Source organism: Emydura macquarii, unplaced genomic scaffold (assembly GCF_026122565.2).
Source record: "Emydura macquarii macquarii isolate MOO-44397 ecotype Brisbane River unplaced genomic scaffold, CSIRO-AGI_Emac_v2 contig_1253, whole genome shotgun sequence".
Classification (NCBI taxonomy): domain Eukaryota; kingdom Metazoa; phylum Chordata; order Testudines; family Chelidae; genus Emydura; species Emydura macquarii.
Window position 1 is genome coordinate 66,234,865 of NW_027131390.1, and position 23,196 is coordinate 66,258,060.

Here is a 23,196-nt window from a genome sequence, read left to right on the forward strand (position 1 = left end):
CCCGAATCATTTTTGTTGCCCTTCTCCGTATCTTTTCCAATTGTAATATATCTTTTTTGAGATGATGCGACCAGAACCGTATTCACGATTCACGGATTTATATAGTGGCAGTATGATATTTTTGGTCTTATTATCTAGTCCTTTCTTAATGGTTCCTAACACTGTTAGCTTTTTTTGACTGCTGCTGCACATTGAGCACAGGTTTTCAGAGAACTATCCACGATGACTACAAGAGCTCTTTCTTGAGTGGTAACAGCTAATTAAGACCCCATCATTTTGTATGTATAATTGGGATTATGTTTTCCAACGTGAATTTCTTTGCATTTATCAACACTGAATTTCATCTGCCATTTTGCTCCCCAATCATCCAGTTTAGTGAGATCCCTTTGTAACTTTTCGCACTCAGCTTTGGACTTAACTCTTTTGAGTAATTTTGTATCATTTGTAAACTTTGCCACCTCATGGAGGGTGTGTGTGTGTCCATGCTCCTGCATGCATATACTATTGCCCTCTGCTGGATAAAAATCACACCTGCTTACATGTATGCAACTGCATCTAGTAGCAGCTAATGAAACAGTGGTATAGCCCTGTGGTTTGTAACCAAAGAGTCTACATTCTCTGCTTTCCTTGCCACATGTGTTCACTTTAGCTGAGACCATGATGACAATACACATGCAGCCACAGTGTCCTTACAGAAGTTTAGTCTCTCCTCACTGTACATTCCCAATCCATTTATGTTAACAGCACTCAGTCACAACAGGAAAACAGGTTCCCTAGGCCATGATCTGGCAAAAACAACTTATGCACATACTTAAATTTTATACTCTGAGTAGTCCCAATGATTTCATTCCATTCCATTCCTTTCAGTGGGACTATTCACAGTGCACAAGACCTATGTAGGGTTACCTTTCCCTATAGTATTTTTCCCCACAGTATTTATTAGGTGTTTATTTTTCCAATCCATTCAACACTGAAATTTACCTGTGTACTGCAACCTGCAGTTTTGGTTTGCAGATATTATCTTCTCCACAGTCCAGAAGGATATGTGTCTATGCAAAAATCAAAGACAGATGGCTTTAATAAGTTCAGCCAGTCAATTCAAACGTGTATCTTTATTAGCACAATTCCCCTATCACTGCTTTTTTCAAAGTTTTTTTGGAACAATTCTAATTAGGGGATCTATTTACTTGTCTCTATATACATAAACCTGGAAAGAAGAAAAACAGTTTTTATGCATGCTGCATACCCCTTTTACTCTTGCCCACTGTATAATAAATGTAGATATCAGCTTTAGAATTAATCATATTGGCAGATCATCTTTCATCAATCAAAGCTGCTTCTTTACTGTTGCATCTCCACTATGCTCTCTGTGCAAATGACTGTTACAAAGCTTGGAATTAATGGGTAGAAATTAAGTTGTTGGAGAGACCTGCAAAGACAACTTTCTAGTCTACAGAGCACCTCTGAAACTTATAAAAATGGAAGCATAAGATTGTAGGAAGCATAAGACCAGGAAGAATTTCTAGAAATCCTATGCTCCAGAATGGCAAACAGCATGAATTTTTTCAGAGATGACCGAATCTTTTGGGGTAAATGGGAGGGAAAGTGTTAACTGATCTAGGAAACCAATAAGCTGCAGGAGTGTACTGCATGCTTCAGCAAATAACTTACTCTTTCCTCCCCCTGGAAACATCAAGTAGGTATGGTACATACAGCAGCCCAAAATGAGGAAATGGATGAAAACCTCTCATCCTTCTGGACCAGCATCCCTGAGGCTGACCTGACCTCTGTTTTCTATAATAGAGCTAAGTATGATGGATGAAAAAGCAGCTCAGCTCTAAAGGCTCAAGTGAGGCTAATTAAAAAAAACCTTATACAAGTGAAAAAAGATACATACATGTATTAGGACAACATTTTCAAAATTCAGTGCCCAAAGTTACACCTCTATATCCATATTTAGGTGTCCTGCTTTTTCAGAAGTGTGTCTGAAAATAAGACCATTAATTTACCCCTATGTGGGCTTAGGCACCAAAGGCTGAAAATGTTGTCTATTCTGTTTAACCAGGAACTGTCAGGAACATACCTGTCTGCTAATGTTAGCAGGAGTGAATTGGTTGAGGATGGGCTGTAATCCAGATGAGTCTGTAGCTGTTTTGTAATCCAACCGATATTCCATAAAAATGGTGATCGGAGTAAGTTTGTCTCTGAACTCAGATTCATCCTGAGGGGAAAATGATTCAGGGCATCCTTAAATCACAACGAAAAGGACCCAGAGAGGCACTGGATTGAAATCACAGTCTACCAGTATTGAGTACTATCATTATTTATTGTTTGTATTATGGTAGCCCAAACCAAGATCAGGGCCCCAAATCAAAGATTGGAGCCCCGTTATGTTAGCTGCTGTACAAACAAGCCAAGAGAAAATCCCTGCTCTAAAGAATTTACAATCTAAATATACAAGACAGACAATGTTAGTGTTAGTATGTCCATTTTACAGATAGGAAACTGAGGCACAGAGAGACTTAAATGATTTGCCAAAGGGTGCATATGAAGTCTGTGGCAGGGCTGGGAACTGGCTTTCCAAACTCAGCCCAGTGTTTTAATCACAAAACCATCCTTCCTCTATCAACAATGATAATTCAGGGCAAACAGTAATGATTCTGGTAACTACAGCTCTTTATTCAATGTGTGCAATAAGGCGAGAGAAATTTGCCCCATAAGTTTAACGGAAGTGGCCTCTTACCCTCAAAAAAGCCTGAAGTTCTTCACAACGCATTGTGCCCCCTTTGACGACAGTCATGTTCTTAGAGTGACCAGGCTGTTTGTTGTGCAGAAACAGAGCTCTCCTTAAGGCTCCTTTTTGCTTAAGCTTATCCAACAGCAGCTCCACTTGGAAGGCTATCAAATCCAAAGCATCCGAGTTAGGAATTTCTTGACCACCTGCATGCATAGCAGGTTCTTCCCAGGTAATAAGTCACAAGCTGACTTCAGTTGTAATGGTAATCTAACAGCTGTGCCCTCTTAAAAACTTTTATTTCTTTCAGGTATTAAATCTGCCATCACAATATTCTAACAGATATTGATATTGTACTAAAATGAGACTCAAATCTTCTGCTCAACACTGTAAGCATACTATTTTTGAAGACAAATTTTCAAGTAATAGATTTGCCTCTATTTTGGGATTTTCTTTATGAAAGCAGAAGTTAGGATTTTTTCCAAAGAGACTAAAAAAATCTTACATCCACAATATATAGTCTCATCTTTTATTATTACTAATCTAATTATTGCTTAATGTATTTGATATTGATACCATAACTTTAAAATACAATAATTTCCTTCTAGATAAACATTGCCAGATCATATCTATTATACACACATTACACAGAAAAAACACTGACAGTTTCTTGTATGTATGATAGTATAATCAGCCAGAACCCATCAGTCTGTTGCACTGCAAAAGCCTACACAGAGCCACCATACTACCTCTTAGAATCAATCTTTTATTGAATCTGGCCTACTTATTCTGATCCAATTCCCGTCCATGCCAATGAGTCTTTCCATTGACTTGAATGGGAGCTGGATAAGGACCTAGCATCTGAAGTACTGAATCCACTATTAGTCCCACCAATGCACCCATGGGAATTATAGATCTAAAATTCCCTTTTGCAGATGCAGCGAAAGAGCTTGATCCTGCAAGATGGCAAGTGCTCTCAGGCCTCAATTCAGCAAACCACTTAAGCACATACTTAAAGTCCACTGAATTCCATGGGACCTAACATGCTTAAAGTATAATACATATTTAAATTCATTGCTGAACTGGGACCTCAATTCTGAATAACCTGAATGGTGACTGAAAGGGCTCAGCACAAGCAGGATCAAGCTCTACAATGAAAAAGCAATTACTTCAGTCATTAAGAAACGGTTATGACCAGGATTCATGTTTACAGACAATTTGAAAAGTTTTACATTTTTTAACACAGCAGAACTTACTGAGTTTATTTGGGAGCTTTCCTTTGCCATCAGCTGTTAAGCAGAACTTTACTTTAAAGCTGTTTAAAAAATATTTAAAAAAGCACATTTGATTAAATAATTTTTTTTCAGCAGAATGTGGTTTAAAAGCTCTCTCTCCCATAATTTTCCCAGTTCAAAGTTCTTTTCTTTAGAGACTCCAAACCAGGTCCCACTCCCAAAGCTCACTCCTCATCACTAAAGAAACCAGAATTGATTCATGACTGTTTTTTTCATCCTGTCTAGTTCCAGTGGGGTCATGGAGCACTGTCCAAAACCTGCCCTGGTCCTTCCCCACTTATGAGGACAAGTGAATATAGAAAAACAGGTCATGTGTTTTTTCACCCCAACTGAAGCTGGTAGAAAACTCATGGCATTGCTCTCAATCTGTGCTCCCAAACTGAGAAAATTGGAAATTTCAGAAAACATGGATTATGTTGTTTCTGTGGGGAAGTTTAATGTTGGGGAGGCTTTGAAGAGCAGAGGATACAAAAATACCTGGGCAAAAAATGGGCACCCATTGTTTAGGGTTAGGAAGTAAATCTTGCAGCATTATGGCTCTGGGGACTGAAGTACCAAAGAGAGTCATCATGTGACTATGAAGAACACATATAGCTGTTTTATGGCTCACGGCACTTCTACACTGAAGGGTCATTATTGACTGGGGTATAGGTCTTATCACTGTAACAATCTAAAACTTCAAGATGGACAGCAACAGTAGAAGCAGAGCCTTCAGGGCTTGATTAGCCAAATAATGTTCATCTGTGAAGACCAGAGTTCAATTGTGCTGTAGGCCAGAAATGAAAGTGAGTTGGGTTTTTGACCTATACTGTTAAAGCACTGCACAGTTGGGAACAACTGGCAGTCGGATCTCAAGAGGAATCCAGGTTTAAAAGGCAGGGAAATTGTAGTCCAGAATTGAACTGCTAATGGAAGTTTGCAAGACATCTGGACCCAATACGCATGGCTCAAGCCAACCCTAACTATCTCTTACTTTCCTGAACAATAAATTCACTCTGTTATCAGTAGCAGTAAAAGCTTATGCAATAGCCTTGCTAGTGACTACACAAGCATTCATCTGTGAGATGCTGAACTTTGGTGCCGACATGCATTAGGAACCCGGGATTTGGAGAAATTTCCAAACGAAAACTGAGGGCTTTCTTATTTGCCCTGACAAATCAGCCCTGAGCTGATTTAACTGGGGGAGATTTAACTCTATTCAGTGGAAACATTTTACCACCTGTGAATGAAAGGTGAAAAGTGAGGGTCAAATCCAAAATCCACTGAAGTTGTTGGGAGTCTTTCCATTGATTTCAATGGGATTTGGCTCTAGGTCGCTTTGCTTTGTCTAGCCATTCGGAAAATCCTGTTTCATTTTTGAAAATCTTTTTATTAGTTCTACCCTTTCAGCATTGAGAGTTTCGATAAAAATAAACCAGCTTACCAGGAAACTTTCACACCAGTATCTGGCAGTACACAGTTTTTTTCATCAGGATTTAGAATGGTCGGGTTAACTTCTAGGCCAGCATTTACACTGATAACTGGTCTAGCCCTGTAAATAAAAGTAAATAAATTTGTGTGAATTATAACATTCATACAACACCACATCACAAAATTCTTCATACTGTGAAAAACATGTTATACAACATTTAACAAAGCTAAAAATAATAGAGACGGAATGTAATGATAGAGCAGCAGATGGAAAAAGATACCAAGGGGACCAGCAAGAGAGAAGAGATAGGTTTTTGATTAAATTAAAAAAGATGGAGAATACATGGGGCAGAGAGCTAGATAAAGGCTGCCCCAGACACCAAGAACTGCAGTCTCTCACATCAACACTACCAAAATGGCAGAATGAATCAAGAGGAGGCAGATGCGAGGTAAGTAGAGGGGAAAGTGAAGGAAGTGGAGTGAGATAAATTCTTTGGAGGAGACTGGAGTGAATATGTGGAGAACTAATGGAACTTTTAAAGTAGATCCTTAAGGGCTAGATTCTAACTTTACACCCCACCCTAGGTAAAGGGCAGTGAACAGCTACGTGGCCCTAGAAGCAAACTAGTGATGAGTTGGAACTCTGCTCCAATTCCTCCCCTTCTGCCCCTTTCCCTTTTTTGTGAAGCAACTTTTTTGTGCTTAACTTAATGCTCTGGCCTGCGAGAAAGGCATCGAGGGGTGGGGGGCAGGTTCCTCCCATTCCATACCCCATTCTGCCCCCTTTTTCAAAAGAGGAATCGCTCATAATGAGTAAGGAGCTTGCAGAACTATCAAGTATGGGAGCAGGTCTGCACATCTCACCAGGCAGCAGCATTCTGCACCTGCAGGCCTCTGGAGAACAGTCACTCAGGGGAGGCCACCGAGGAGGATCTCACAGTGTTTTTTCTCAGCTCTGGACACATCCACCAGAGGCAAATAATACATTATGGACCGCACAGTAACACAGTGGAAAGAGCGAGGTAACCACTTTTATCTATGTCATTCTGCAATACAGTGAGACAGAGCTTCAGACTCTCTCGTTTCTGTTCCACTTTGTAATTTACAATTTGCACTGAGCTTTCCTTCTCCCTTCACTTACATGAGAACATGCACTTTGTGCCTACCTGTACAAAACAGCTGTGTCAACACCAAAGGCTCCGACAATCAAATCTGGAAAGAAGAAAGAAATGCTAAATTCAAGAGTTTATCCTTTCCTAAAAAAGGGAGACTAGTTGGTAAGATACACAAAAGGGATGCAGTCACATTACTGCTATTGTTCTAAAGCTACATAAAGAAAAAAGCACCTGGATATCCATTTTTGTCCACATCGGTGGCTCCTTTCAAAGAGTATCCAAAGCTTGGTGGCATAGCACGGGCAGACCACTGTCCTTCAAGAATCTGAGATGGCACTGCATTCAAACCTGTCGCTCTTCCATTGTAGATGTAAACAACCCCTCTTTTGTCCTCTCCACCATAGGGTGCAGCAACTGCAATATCTGTGAATCAAAAAGAATAGCCTAATGTCTCCAAACATAAACAAGGAAAACTTCTTCATGCTGACAATGAACAATTCATACAGGCAAAGTAATAGTTACAGCAAAGTTTCAATATATGGCAGCAAGTTGCTAAATGTTACTATTCTCTGCAAGGTTTATTTATCAACACCCTCTTCTCTGTTTTATATAACTTGCAGGATGCTGAGATTTTCCAAAATGACCCCAAAATTAATGTTTATGGAGCATGTGTACGCTAGACTTATATCTGCAACATAGAAGGGCCCAGTCCTGCAAACACACTTTTGCACGTAATGGAAGTCATAGTATGGCTCAGTTATATGCACTTTGGGTATTTAACACTTTCCTCTAAAACACCCAGGAATGGTCATTGCTGGAGACAACTCATCAAACTAGGTTTCATTTATACAATCATGTTCATCCATCAGACTCAAGATGTTTTAATACCTCCTGTAGACCTAAACCAGCTTAATGCAATGTAGTTAGTAATTCCCAAACACTATGTTGATGAGGGCTTGGCAGTATACTATAGGCAGAATTTTAAATTAATGCAATTATGCTGCATCTCAATAAGTCTGAGAGTATTTATATGAGAAGTGAATGATAGATAGCAGTAACAAAATGCTAATCTGATTCCTTACAGAAAACACGACTAAAAAAAGTCTGAGCTTTGGAAGTGTATATAAAATCTGAATTTAATACTGCCCATGCTGATTCAAGTACACCACTGGTACCGAATCAAAGTATTTAAATATTAAACAGCATGTAACAGATGTTATAACATTGCTTCCTGGAAATTTATATAAAACCACACAATGAGAAGACACTCTCAAAGATTCTCAAACAATATTCCATTGTCTTAAGTAGTATTATGACCCATCTGCACTGAGCTGATGGAAGCAGCAAAGACAATGGTCCTGAACCATCCTGTGATGGAAGGAATGTTAACCAAATGACACTGTCACAGAGTGGAATAGCAAACTTCAGGGAAACAACATAGTAATGATTAAACCCAGTAAATTAATTAACTTAAAAAGGTGAAGATTTTGTTCAGTTACCTTTCTAACAAATAAATTAAGTCTGATTAAAATAAACTGAGCAGAAAAGCATAACAGAGTAGCAAATGGACCAGAAAAGACCACTTGTGTCATCTAGTCTGTTGACCAGCATTTTGCAGGACTACTTTTAGCTTTGATCTTACTAATGTCTTATTAAACTTGTACTTGAATGGCGGTTGAGATGTTGCCTCTATATAATGATTCCATGTTATTAACAACTAAAAGTCCACATATTCACATTTGTTGAGACCACTGGCATAGAATATTCTGAGCAGCAAAACACATTACTTTAAAAGCTGTACATTAAAACTATTTTCTCCTATGAAAAGAAGTTGTAATATATACACACTCATAGTGGGCCTATACTCAAAATTTTGTCTCATGTGTGAAAAGAATCTCCTGGACAGATGATCACCTTTAAGATTGTTCTTTAGATCTAATTTGCATTTCTTGTTATGTTTTGTAACATGACAGTTTCTGAACTATAACATTTCCTATGGACCAAATGAAAGGCTAAAAGATCAGCTATAACCACTAATGTATTAATTCTTTGTAAAATATCCTGTGTTGAGGTTGTATTTGCTATTATAAAACTTTTTGGGAAAGGACTGGCTTTTATAATAGGGAAAACTCACAATTTTACCAGAAATGTCCTTCAAATTCATTATTGGAATGAGCTTCAAAGTTGCTACTGTACTTATCATTCAGAAAGAAGTAGTCCATGTTGTAGTTTAATCGATGTAGTCTGTGCCCAATGCACACCCGTAACATATATGTAGCATATGTGCATCGAAGGGGGGCCAGATTTTGGTGCCCAACAATCTAATCTGTGTGTGTTCAGAATTCACATCCCCTTTCCTGCCCAGACTTACACTATGGATTTAATAATTTACATATTTAAATATAATGAGGTCTTACCGTTGAAGCCATCCTGGTCCAGGTCCCCCAAAGGTGCAATAGAGCTACTGAATCTCGCGAAGATCTCAAACCCATTCAACTTTGTGATCTGAAAACCTCCAGAGGCTTGTTGAAGGCATATGGAGACCTGGCCCACCTCTTGAAGCTTGCCATCAGAACCACGCTCCATAAACAGAGGGGCTCCAATAAACAAATCTGTGTAACTGCATAAAGAAAAATAGAGTCTTTCAAGCACCACAAGAAACTCCAATTTCAATCTCATATGTTCTCATATATTGCCATAGAGACCTGCACAATGACTGTTAGGATGAATAGGATACAAGTTTAGGTTTCACTTATAATTTAAAGAAATGTAGTGATGAATAAAGCATACATCTACCAGAATCTAAAGCATTGTATCCTGTTTAGACAGTGTATATGAAGACTTACAACATTAAAAAAACAAAAACAAAAAACCTATGTTGACTACTCAAAATAAAGCAAAATGCAGCAAAAAGAGCCATAAGGAGAAAGAAATAAGTAATAAATAATAATTACTAAAAATAAATAATAGGAAATATTCTTTACAAAATTGCTAATTTTGTTTTAGGACATTTTTTCAGAGACAGATAACTGTTCCCAGAAACAACTAGGAAAATAAAAGGCACTTACTTATCCCCATTAATATCAGTGGCAGCTATAGAATATCCAAAATAGGCAGCCATCTGGAAAACAACAGAAGTTTTACATTTGATCCAAATACTTCAATGAGAAAATGTAAATGTTAGTGTCATCTTTGCCCCCCACCAAAACATTTGATACATGTACTTCACTAGGTTGCCACCAACAGTTTTTTCATTCCTTTCCCCTACTCCCTCAGTAAACTGTTTGTCTGTTTCTATAACAGCATAAAGAGAACTGATGACTTCTCCCCTGCAACTAGTAGAATCCAGTGGTCCATTGTCTTTCCTAATTCTTAATAGACTAAATTGAATTACAAAGCAGCGCTAACTACTTGAATGCAATGACTCTTACAGGTTTCTATAGGGGTTTCTGTGCTAAAACTGTTTTTCTAAGTAGTATCATCTTAAGAAAGGAAATTCATGGAACACATTCCCAGATTACTAAAGATCTGGCAGCATGTGAGTGAACAAGAAAATATATAGAGCCATGGACATCATGCCTATGTTTTGTCATTCTGAAGAATTCTTCCTGCACTCCTACAGCCACCTCATTGGTATAAAACAGAACTGTATACCTGTTCTCCAGTAAAATTGTACAAGGATGACATATTTTTCCCATTGTAAATAGACACCTGCATAGGAAAAATAAATGAGCTAGTAACATGTCACCATACACTATAACAGCATTTAACATTTTTTCATGTTATTTTCAAGTTTCAGATGTCAAGTTTCTTACCATGCCCAGAGTTCTTGCTGCTCTTGGAACCCCAGATACAAAATCTGAAACATAAGAGGAGACAACTTGATAATGTTCAGATTGCAGATGAGCAAAGAACAATGGCTCAAGCTGGATCTTAATTTGCCTGAACCATTTTGCTAATACCTAGAATTTTATATACTATACTGTGTACGCATACATGTACACCTTGGTTTGTTTGTGTGTTTGAATATTACTTAAAGTCTGCTTCCTGCTGAATTCATTTTTACATAGCAACAAAACAAGAATAAGGGCTGTACCTTCTATGCCATCACCATTGAACTCTCCAACAGCCACCGAATAACCTGAGCAACAACAACAAACGTGGTAAATCACCATATGAAGCTTAATAATTTTTGCTTTTCTTGTAATTTATCAACACTTCCCATATGGACCACTTTGCCTGAACATCCTATTGAATGAGCCCAAAAAACAAGTAAGACAATAAGTTCCAGGGGGGTAGCCGTGTTAGTCTGTATACAGCAAAAACAACGAGAGTCCTGTAACATTTTAAAGACTAACTGATTTAATTTCTGCAGGCATAAGCTTTCTTGGGCTGCAACCCACTTCATCAGATGTCACGAAAGTTTATGCCTGCAGAAATTGTGGGTTTTTTTGTGTTTTTTGTGGTTTTTTTTTTTTTGAAGTAAGATAATAGCTATTCCAAACAGCATATCCATTGGATAAGTATACTACCCAACTGAAAATAGTCAGGTAAAGTCTGCATGAGATAAATCAATTTCAGTAGGAACAGCCAGGTCCAAATGGGCAGGTTTGTTTTGCCAGTTTGAAACTGGAATGACTAGGTTGAAACAAACATACAGAACCTAGGGATGGTTCAGAACTGAAATGTTTGGGTCCACATCTGAACTAGCCCAAAGTCTGAAAGGAGTTAGATACTGTTCCAATTCAAGTTTCTCTTTAATGGAATCCTTTGATGAATTTATGGCAATAAAATTTGGTGATCAAGATCAAACAAGGATTTACTGGTTATGTTGAAAAAGGGCGCATTAGAACCAATAGCAGAATGCAGAATTATCCTAGTTCTAGACTCAGCAGTTGAGTTTTTGCCTGGGTTTGTAAAAGAATTTTGAATAATGTCTAATACAGAGACAGCTCCTACTTGAGATATTAATATTTAGCCTGATTATTTTTGGTAGATGGGGAGGAGGGGGAGGTCACATAATAGACAATGACTTGTTCTGTGTAAATTCAGATGGTGATGGTAAAATAATCTCAAAGCATTTTGCTAACTTAGTAATACAAAAAAGGCCTTGTCACAATACGAATTTTACAGCTAGGAAAAAAACAAAACAAAACAAAAAAACAGATGCATAGTGATTTGCCCAGATTCACAAAGTTAGTATTTGAGTCAGATGAGCAAGACAAAAATTCTTGGCTCTTGGGCCTTATATCTACTCACAAGACCTTCAGGAAAGAAAACAGGAATTTTGCTAAGACATCATCACTGGCACTTCTGCTTTTGTGAAAAGAAACCCGAGATTCTTAAATGACCACAAGAATTCAGGACCTCTGTTTTAACCCTCATCTTCCAGCAGCACAAATTCCCCATTCTCCCAACCACTACAATGAGCCATTAGTCCAGTACAGTTTCAAAGGAAATAGTATTACAAAGTCACTTCCCGCAACACAAGTACAGACCGTATTTAATCTGTGAGAACTGACAGACCACAATATTCTCTGGTACAATTTATTTTAGTGTGGGAGAGCAGTTTCTTCTTTTAGATAAGAGTTTTACTTGGAAGGTGAAGGCACAGTATTCTCTGAGAACTCCCAGAACAGTAGCAGGAGTATATATATTCATTTCTTGTTACAGTATTAAATTATAAACATGTCCAGGTCCAGAAAGGGAAATGTTTTTTAAAAAGACAATTCTTTAAAACAATGTATATGTGAACAAAATAAAAATGTTTCTCAAACAGCCTTCTCTTAAAAGAGTCCCAGGTCCTCTGTTTTGCACATGCAATAAGATGGATGTATACCCATTATTTCTTGGAATACAGAACTCACATTGGTATCAATAGGAATTCTACACACACACCCAAGGAACACCCTAAAACTTATTCTCTGACAGGGATTTTACTCTATGTTCCTAGGAACATATTTCCTTTCCTTTCTTTTGTCTAAGTCATAAAACTAAATGATTACTTCATTCATCTCTCTTGGAGAACGCTTTTATTAGTTATTCCCTCAACACACATTTTCATTTCGTTTCATAGAACCCAAAGACTGCTTCCAACTGCTGTGTTTCTAAGGTAAAGACAATATGTGTGAGTGGATGGGTGTGGGTCTGAATGTGTATCTCCATACAGAATCATACATCATGATGTAAGGCCTGATCAAAAGCCTCATGAAGTCAATGGAAAGACTCCCTCTTGCTTCGGATCAGGCCCATGAAAAGTTAGCATCCAAATGAAGTGACAAAAATATTGAAAAACAAACTTTCACTTTGCTCCTAACCAAAACATTTTGTATCTAGAAAGGGGACTGCTTAGACATATGTATTATACAGTGCTCTACTCATGAATTTAAACCAAACTCTTCTAATGTTTCAGCATTTTAACTTAATCTCCAGCACTTGCTTATCTCTGTTTAGGTAAGGGTGGTGAAATGGGTCACTGAGATTGACCTCTGTTTCCATATTAGCAAGGTCCACTTACACACTTTTGGGGGGAAGATGGAGTCTTTCAATCTCCTTTAAGACCTCTCAGGGAAAGTTGAATTTTGAATTACCTGGAAAACTGGTATGATTTGAACAGGCAAGTCTGATGATGATTTGAACAGGCAAGTCTGATTTCATGCCAGACTGGTGTACATTAGCCTGCCCTGTAAAGGCAGAACAGGGCTTGTTCCTTTACTTTCACAATTTTAAAGTAATAAAAGACTTAAGAACTAGGCGAATAGGGGATTTTCTGTGCTATGTTACCATAGACTGAGTTAGAACAATTTTTGTTTTTTTGGAAGGGTGGGGAGAGTAGGTTACGGATATGTATTTCTAGTCACGCATTTTTTTTCCATTCAGTCATTCGGTCACAGAAAAAGTGACAAATCTCTTACACAAATATAAAAATCAAGAGCAAAGCAAAAATACATAGATTAGAGAACACATCCAAGAGCTTGACCAAAAGATTAGCAGTCACTCTCCATAACCAGCAATAACCTGAAAAAAATGATTCCTAAATGGATAAAGAGACAAGGTGGGTGCCAAAAATCCTAAATGGATAGATATTTAGCAGGTAGAAATATTCTTATCAACTGCTATCTTTATCAACATTCATATTGAGTAATGGTTCAAATTTGCTCCTGTTGAAATCAGTGAAGTCAATGAAAGTTGTTGGGTCTTTTGCAATGGATGCAGGATCAAGTCCAATTAGTCGTGCTGAAATATTGATACAAACAAGTATTCCTTTATTTTTAAATGACCTACCTAAATAGCTGTCATCAAAAGTAGCACTTGCAGGCCGTGTTGCTAACTGGTCATCATACTTGATACTGTAGACTTTGGAATTGTATTTAGCCACAATTTCTGCCACCTGATCGGAAATGAGTTGACCTGGGAAGAATACGTTAAAAAGAGATAATTGCTCTGGTGAATTTAACTGTGAAGACTGGGACTTAATCAGAGAAAGTTTGGATTCTAAACCCATAGCTTTTCCACTAGGCCAAATGGAGGTTTCCCCTTTAACTACAATAACAGTAGCCATTAGGAGGCATGTAAATAAAAATGTAGATCCTGATACAGCAAAGACTTAGGCACATGCTTTATTTTAAGCATGTAAATAGTTGTACTGCATATAAAAATATACCACCACTGGGAGCTCTGGGTGACTTCACTTATATATGTAAAATTAAGCATGGTTTTATGCTTTTGCAGAATTGTGGCATTAGTCCTTATGCTGAACATTAGAAACTTATTTGATAGACAGTAGGCTAATAAAAGGCTAAGTATTGTGTATTACTATCTTTATATTCAGTCCACAAGGCAACTAGAGGATGTCTTGATTACAGTTTTCCTTCACTTTAAGTTTGGGAAAGGTGAATATTTTACATACATACCATTCCACTGGATGTCATTAAGTTTGGAAACAATATTTTTCCAGCATTTCAGAATTTAGGTTAAAAGAACTATAGGGAATAAGGAAACTGAAAGCTCAGAAGCATTTTTATTTTATTTTATTGTTTCATTTAGAATTTGTTTCCTTTCCAGTTTTATGTAAGAGAGAACAATTTCTCCAGGGAGTTAACAAAATAAATATATAATACTAACTTAAATTGATGAGCATCAGTTGCATCTGTAATGCATTTTCAATCTCTCTGCTTTGTTCAAAGTCTGCACTAGTATAGAAACCGTGTTATTTACATGCAACATGGGCAAAGGTTTTTGGCAGCTGCTCGCCGGTGGCGACAGCAGGTCAATCGGCTTTTGTATTCACAGGATCTCTCTAGCTCTGCTTGAGCTAGCATGCTAAAAATAGCAGTGTGGACATTGCAACGCAGACTAGCTGCCTGAGTACAAGCCCAACCTACTCTTGGGTCTACTTGGGTGGTTAGCCCATGCCATAATGTCCTCACTGCTATTTTTAGCAGACCTAATGGACAGGGGTGCTGGAACAATTGGTGTGTGTGTGGGGGGGGGGGTGCTGCTGAGAGCCATTGACTCAAACTGTAAACCCTGCATATAATGGAAACCACTTCAAATCAGAGGATGCGGCAGCACCCCCAGTTCCAACACCTGTGCCAATGCGCTCCCAATTGCAGTGTAGACGTACCCACAGTGACCATGTTGAATGCGCAATGGTTAGTTGAAGGCCTTCTATCTCATGGAAGAAATGTAAAATGTTCTTGTGGAAACCGTGAAGTCAGAGGTAAGGTTTGTGTTACAGCGCAGGGCAAATGCATGTGGAGAATGTTGCATATCTCTGTATCCAAAGGAAATGGAATGTGCTCTCCTTTGTGGGGCTTGTAGTGTGTCTCATTGACAGTGAATCATCTGCTGTCTGTGTTTCAAGATACAGGGGAGATCTCTTCCTTAACCTTGCATTTCCTTGCTTTTAAGATTTTGGGTGGATGGGCAAAACATTCCCTGAGGTAATCTACCTAAACCGGAGGCTTTGAACAAAATGTTTGCCTTTAGGAACATACACACACACACTTTATATATTTAATAGAATGTTGATAGTGCTATTTAGTTAATAATCAGTGCAAAGAAGTCTTCTAAAGCTGCCTCAAATATTCAGAAATATTTCAAGGAGAATATTTCTGAACTCTCATTCACTGAGACTTTGATGTTGATGGAGTAGTCAAGATAGGTGGAGTTGGGGTGGAAAATCAAATAGGTCAGCATTTTTTGCCACCCATATGATTTGTTTCACCTTGCCAGTAGAAGCTTCCCGGTCCTCCAAGAAGTACCCTGTCTCCCTAGAAAGAATTAAATAAAAATAACAGCCCTTATTACCATGCACCTGAAGAACAATAAACAAGAATGGAAGAGATGTTAATTCTAGGAACATGGTGATCTCTTGTACTATATCTGCAGTTACCCAGTTGTTTTATTGTTGTTAAAAGATTTTTTATTATGATTTGAGATTATACAGGTCTACTAAAAAGAATCAAAAAAAGAAAAAGGAAATTATTAAAGATGTTGATCTTTTTTAATTGTATTAGGTTTAACACTACTGAGGCAAATAAAAATCTGCTTTTAATCAATTTCCTTTCCCTCCCCTCACCTCCGACCCCCTGTCTCCTTTTTCAATTCTGAACTGAATGATTCATGTCATTTTAGCTGAGACTCCTACAGGCATAATTTTAAGACAATAGAATATAGTTAGAACAAAACCCTGTGACATTTTGCTAGAAGTCTGTCATATGACTGGTTTCCTTGGAGGCATACAGACTATTCCCTCTCACCCCCTCCCCCTTTTTTAAAAATCAACTACAGGAATATGGTACGCAGAGAAGCCTTGGTTTTGATTTTCTCTATATTACTGTACTTGGTATGGCTGTGATCCAGCAAAGCATGTTTGTAACTTTAAGCACGAGTATTCCCATTTAAGTCATTGAGACTATTTTATGTGCTTAAAGTAAGTCACGTGCTTGTGCGCCTTACTGGATCAAGTCCTATGTTTCTTAGCTTTCTACACATTTTTCCTATATTTGGATTTTAAAAGTAATCAAACAAAAAAAGTAAATTAAAAGAGAATATATGAAAAATACATTTCCAAACGGCAACCTACATACATAAAGAATGAAAACAGAAGGAAGAGAACAAGAGCAAGATGTAAATAATTTTGAGCTATGGTTCAACAAGCAGCAGTGATTTTGGTCTAAAAGCACAACCTAATAACAGGATCATGAGGGAGGCTTATAATGTCCCTTTAAGAGTAAGTCATTTTTGTAAGAGAACTGACTTAGTGACTTGAAGTGACCAGTGTATGGTTAAGTGTTTAACAAAATTACAAGATTACTGTAGTTTCATTTGACCTGAGGACCAATGGCAGCAAAGATAAAAACAAACAAAGGGTACCATTGATGGAGCTGGAAATGCAAGGCATTTACGTAGGGCATGATCCCTCAGAACTGAGGGGCTTAGCACCTTGCAAGACCAGGGCTCATAATGACGGCTTGTTCTAAAATTTTCTATTTTAACTTTTACTTTCAGGAATGATGGATCTTTATTTTAAAAAAAATAGATATGTGCCTATATCAGGTACTGGTTAGAACTTCTGTCGTGTAATTGTCTGCTGACTCATGAAAATAGGCTACATTTAACGAGCATTACATACCTTTGTAAAGTCAATGCTAAATCCTCCTTGACAAAATCCCTGTCCATCAGCATCAATAATGGCTACAAAAAAGATAGGAGGGGTGATAAATTAAACTTTGTGATGGGGAACGGTAAAGTGCTTATAATTATATTGCTCCATTCTGCTCAAACCTCCTTGGATGGCCAGAGCCTGGATTTGGTGAACTTGAACTCCAGGTGATTTTTGGTTTGGTGTTAGAGGGATTTTTGTACTTTTCTCTGAAGCATCCATTAGCAATGGCCAAAGCCAGAGATCAGATACCACATTAGATGCTTCAGTAGTGACAAATATTTTTCCTGTTCCTCAACTCATAACCAAATATTGTAATCACTTTAGGATTAGTTTTAGGTCTATCCAAATAGAAGTAAATAGTAACTCCATATTCCTGTTGAGTTAAATTTCAAATGTATTGGGGAAAAAAAGATGTAAAGTATTGGAAAAAGGACACATTTTTCTCTTTCTATGCAAAAAACCAGAAAGCTATATAACATAAAATATTGCATGGGTTGTCTGAAAGGAGGTGGGGGGGAAGCATTCCAGGGCTGATAGTTCACATGCCAGGATTCAGCCCAGAGAGAATTTTTATGACTGAGTTAATTCCCAGAATATACAGCTTTAGGGTAGAAATGTTGACAGACCCTTATTTATAACAGTGTGACTAGTTAAATGTTTGTTTATTTTAATACATAGTTGTTTATGCTCCTTTTACGTTGGATGACTATGGAATGCACTCCCTGATGTTCCACAGGATTTCTCAGTTCTGTGATTCAAAAGTTGAATCTCTTACAACTGGGTACTCAAGTGAGACATCTGGGGTCTGATTTCAGAGGTATGAGCCACTGCAGACCCCACTGATATAACCAGTGGCTGTGGGTGCTCAGCACTTTCAAACAAATAGGCCCAGGATGTCTGAAATTGAGTACAAAAAAATGAAGGCCACTTCTGAAAATGTTACCCTTTAAGCTTACTGCTACTTTTACTTGCTGTTATTTGACACAGCTAAGCTGCACTGGGATTTTTCTGTGCAAGGCACTTTGTATTCATAATATGTTGCAGTACCCTAGTTATTCTCTTCTTCGGTAGTTCACTTGGCAGATTCTTTGATCTGCTATGGCACATTTCAAACAGTTAAAAGGAGCACCAATTGGGACATTAATATTACAATAATTCCAGATTCAGAAATTCCTGCACCATGGTTGCAACAGAGCAACATCTACATCTCAGAAGGAATAGGGGCTAATTTTGGATGCCACAACAATTAGCACTGAGCTGTGAAATTCAGATCTGGATTCTTCAAAGTTCAGGGATATTTGGATCCAAGGTTTTAGTTTTATCTGCTCTAGGGAACGGCGACATTTGAATGCAGATCCTGAACACCTCTAAAGTTCAGGCTCCTCCCCAACTGCCACAAGGCTAAATGCCAACTTTATCATGTAAAAAGAGGGAAGGCATATAAAACAGATTTTCTTCGTACTCCCCATAAACATAAAACATAAAACAGGATGTAACACAAGAGAAACTGATATCACTAAGTTAAACAACAAAACCTTCTATACATACTTGACCTGCAAGGAGCATATTCAACAGCCTTAGATCCATCATGAAGGTAGCAAGTTCCTACAGGCTCTCTCTCCTGTTTCATTTCAGTTCTCCAATGATACAAAGGGGCGCAGGCCTGAGGAAAAGATATGACAGCCTAGAAAACAGATCTCTCTTCAGAATGCCTGAGCAAGGCTGGATGGATCTCTGCACCATTGTTTTACTGCATGCCGAAGGAAGAATGACCAAAAAGCACTGCTTTTGGTAGATGTACAGCACATTACCTACACAATGGGCAGTTATAACAACCCTAGACAAAGAAAACTCCACTTATATTTTTGGAAATGCACATTAGCTGATGGAAGGCAGTGTACAACTCTCATAAAAGAATCTATTGGAAGGATTTAGATGAACTTATCAGAAATAACGTTAACATTCACTAGCTCATGAAGTATACTAGAATTTCCCTAGCACAAGAAGAAAAGGCAGCCAACAAACTCCTAACAAGCAACTCAAGTTGTATGGCAAGGCTAAGCTTAATTCTGAATTGTCACAAGTCTCTCCACAACCCTTCCATTGAAATACTTAACTGCAGAAGTGTCTGAAAAACATTACAAGTAAGACTTACCAGAATTTTTTCATTTTTAGACCTCACAGATGCTCCAAACCACTGATGAGACTTAAACTCCAGTGGATCATTAGGGGCAAAATTTCTATCGCCTGCAAAGATAATTAAAAACACAGCATTATTTCATGAGAAGCAAGTGATCTTTAGAGTAACAATACTAATTCAAACAGAGGAAAAAAGCAAGCAGAAACCAATAACATTTGAAGGCAGAATAGCTTTGACAGGAATACATTTTTTCTGGTGTGCTTTTATATCTCTATGGCATACGTGACTATTTATCCAATATATAAGAAGCATAGGCAGAATGCCGAATTATTGTAAAAGCACAAGTGTTGGAATTTCCATTCCGAATGTTATCAAATCAAGTAAAGATTCAAAGTATACCAAATAATATTAGACACAAAACAGGAGTAAAGTTTTGCTGTCTATAGTAATCAAGGAGTTAAAACACAAGTTACTTATTTCAAGTAACAAGTTGAATAAGACAGTTATGGCGAACTTGCCCCTTCCTAAGGGCTTACATGCATTGACTTCATACCTTAAGTTGATCCCCCTTAACTTACCTGAGTGCTCCCATGTAGACATGTCCTAAAAGTTAACTGCTGTTGTTGAAGCTTGGGAGGAATAAGTTAACTTGAAAGGTTGCTTGTGTAAGTGTGAATGTAAAAATCCTATCACCCAGCCCTGTTCCTTCTCCCATTGACAGCAATGGAAATTTTGCCATTTCAATGAGAACGTAATCAAGCCCCTAGGGTACTACACTCAGAGAGGAAGACAACTAAGGCCATGTCTATATGTACAGTGCTGCAGCGGTGCAACTGTTATCAATACAGCGGCACCGCTGCAGCGCGTCTGGTAAAGACTCTCTATGCCAATGGGAGAGAGCTCTCCTGTCAGCATAAAAAACCACCCCATGAGTGGCAGAAATTTTGTCAGTAGCAGAAACTCTCCTGCCGACATAGCCCTGCATATAAGAGCTTATGTTGATGAAACTTATGTAATTCAAGGAGTGAAATATTCACTCCCCAGAGCAACATAAATTTTGCCAACATAGGCTGTAGTTTAGACATAACCTAAAGGCTTGTCTACACAAGGAGATAGCTGAGAATAGTCTGAAAATGGATTAACCTAAAGGCACTCTTAGTATAATATGAGTGTCCACACAAGGTGTTAGAGAAGAATAGCTATTGCATTTTAAATTCACACTCTAGCTTATTTTGCAATAGCTTCCCAGTGTAGACAAGCCCTAAGACAAGACATGAAAAATACTGAAGTTTTGCTATGTCTGACTTTAAAGAATCAGCAAGCTGAGTAGCTGAAACGTCAGTCCTACGTGCTGCAAAAAATACCCTCTCTTATGAATCAGCAGCTCTGTTACTCAATACTTGTGATTACTTGAATCAAAACTTCCTTGTACATTATACACCTTGTAAGGAAATCTCTGTGTCCATAGGCACGCTATTACTTCCTGATGGGGAAATCCTGGGGAAAGGAAAATAAAGCAGATTCCAGTCTCTGCAGGCAGCCAAACAAAGAGGCAGCTGGATAACCCTTAGTCTGATCTTAGTCCAGAACAACACGAAACCAAGACAGATTTTCACAGTGTTCAAAGAAAATTATTTTATTTTTCTAATTTCAAAAGTACAAAGAGGCCAATAAAAAAGACATTTCAGTTCCTTCTGCTCTCTCACCATACTCCTCTTTAATACTTAAATGGCCCAATAAAATCAAATGCCTGAAGACTGCACATCTCTATACGATCCGCAGCCTGCAGATTTATATTATTGCCCCCATGATGAGCGGTAGCAGAATTTGGTCAGTTTCGGTAATTTGGAGTTAGACATCTTCTGAATGTAATGTAATTATTTACAGTATGAACACAAGCCCCATTCCCTTCAACAGTGATGGTAACAAATGGCACACAGGCAAATCCTCTTTCCAGAATCCTCAGGCAAGGCACCTTTTGTCCTGACCCTAGAAACAGCTGTCTTGTCTCTGTAGCGCCCCTCACAAGTGTCTCTGCTTTACAGACTGGTCTCTTCAGTTGTACACCTGAGAAATTCCTAATCCAAGACTGCTCACCAAGTAGGGTGACCGCCTTTTCAAAAGGCAAAAGCAGGACACATGCAGGAGCCCCACCCCCTCCACAGCTCCACTCCTGCCCCTCCTCTTTCACTGAGCCCCCCGATTCCTCCTCTTCCCCAAAGCCTGGCCCCTGCTCCACCTCTCCCGCCTTAGGTACCGTCCCCCTGGCTGGGCCAAAAGCCAGAGTCAGGCCATGGTAAGAGCAGTCCAGAGAGCCACCTGCTCTGGGCAGGGGGACAGGGGTGCCCAAAAGCAGCCCCTGGCCTGTGTCCTTGCCCTTCAGGACATGCTGCTCAGGGCAGGTAGAGGGTCTGAAGTTCCCACAGCAGCCTGGGTTCCCTGTGTGGCTCTCACTATTGCCTGGCTCTGGCTTCTGGCCTGGCTGGGGGCAGAGCGTTGGGTGAGACCGTAGGAGCAGGGGATGGAGCCTCATGGCAAGGGTGGGGCTAAGGCCCATCTCTTTCCCCCCACACCGGGAAGAGGCCAACACCATCCCTGAGCCTCAGGCAGGCGTGGAGCAGTGCTGTAGGGAATCTGTGACAAATGATGTCCCAGAGTCATTCAGCCCGGGACCAGACTTGAACTCTGCATTTCGGGACTGTCCCACCCAATTCGGGTTCAGTGGTCCCCCTATCACCAAGGCTACATGACCTGGAAAAGGGAACATGGGAGCTCTGCAGCACAAAGGAACCTCAGGGCTTCAACTGCCAGACAAAGGAGAGTGCTTTAATCTACACAAAACCCTTATTTGTTGGGTTGTGGTTCCTGAATGGCATCTTTAACTTTTTTTATGGGGAGTTTCGTCCTTGGTGCTTATATCTCAGTGATTATGCAACCATTAGCACCTTTTGCCCTAACAATATTAAAAAGGGAGAGAATGTGGTGGGGTTATTTATTTTTTTTTATAAAAAAGATCACATTTCCTAATTAAAGCTTTCTCTTTCCTGATGTAAATTGGAGTCTGCAATATATCTAGGACTTGACAGCACCAAGTTATAGGTTAAAGACTGAATTTTCAAAAGCACACTGCATAACTGGTCTCCCACTGAAATCAATGGAGCAGAGTTAGGCCAGCACTGAGCGCTTTTGAAAAATCCCAACCTAAAACTTCTAGAAAGGTACCTACTTTGTGTAAAGAGTCTGGCAATTCGTTGTTGTCGTGGGAGGAGGGATTTAAACATGGGTGTTTGGCTGTATTCTACAAACATAGAAAATGATACCCTTTGTTCTTTTGCACATGCTAAGAAGTGTTTAACAAACAATATTAATGCACAAATGTTTGACATGAGAGATTAAAATACTGTTAACTAAACTTTACAAAGAAGCTCAATTACTAAACAAAATAATCATATTTCATAAGCAGACTTTGGACAAATAGGGAAAAAAGAATAGGCTCTCTATCAAGCCAGGCAAAACAATCTCATCTACATGTATCAACAAGTGAGAAATACATGCACTGCAACAGCTTCTCCCTAGCAGCTTTTTTTAGATTGTTCCAAAAGTTAATGTTTCATGAGTGTATCGTTTAACCTGGCATTAATTGAAAAATACATAAAATAAATGGCAAAACTCAAAGTCAATAAGTGTTTACTAAACTTATGAAATTTTGAGTACAAGAGTCTACATGCTCAAACCAATACACGATATTTTGGTGATCAACTTTTTGTACCATTCATTTCTGCATTTTGTTAATGTATTTATGAGACAACTACATCCAGGTATTACAGTAG

At 38.6% G+C, this 23,196-nt stretch overlaps 1 protein-coding gene across 2 annotated transcripts in view; it reads right to left on the minus strand.

The window, feature by feature from the left end:
• The window catches only part of ITGAV (integrin subunit alpha V), an 82,595-nt gene that overhangs the window by 24,583 nt on the left and 34,816 nt on the right, over positions 1-23,196 (minus strand). For both annotated transcript variants that reach the window (XM_067549063.1, XM_067549062.1), the window contains exons 3-19: positions 19,382-19,473; positions 18,775-18,889; positions 17,194-17,255; positions 15,784-15,829; positions 13,839-13,964; positions 10,651-10,695; positions 10,370-10,413; positions 10,209-10,265; positions 9,623-9,675; positions 8,972-9,174; positions 6,786-6,977; positions 6,606-6,651; positions 5,453-5,560; positions 3,991-4,049; positions 2,744-2,898; positions 2,084-2,221; positions 982-1,049 (exon numbers count right to left, since the gene is read on the minus strand). In XM_067549063.1, coding sequence (XP_067405164.1) covers positions 982-1,049; positions 2,084-2,221; positions 2,744-2,898; positions 3,991-4,049; positions 5,453-5,560; positions 6,606-6,651; positions 6,786-6,977; positions 8,972-9,174; positions 9,623-9,675; positions 10,209-10,265; positions 10,370-10,413; positions 10,651-10,695; positions 13,839-13,964; positions 15,784-15,829; positions 17,194-17,255; positions 18,775-18,889; positions 19,382-19,473 — 1,609 coding nt within the window. The remainder of the gene's footprint in view (positions 1-981; positions 1,050-2,083; positions 2,222-2,743; positions 2,899-3,990; positions 4,050-5,452; positions 5,561-6,605; positions 6,652-6,785; positions 6,978-8,971; positions 9,175-9,622; positions 9,676-10,208; positions 10,266-10,369; positions 10,414-10,650; positions 10,696-13,838; positions 13,965-15,783; positions 15,830-17,193; positions 17,256-18,774; positions 18,890-19,381; positions 19,474-23,196) is intronic.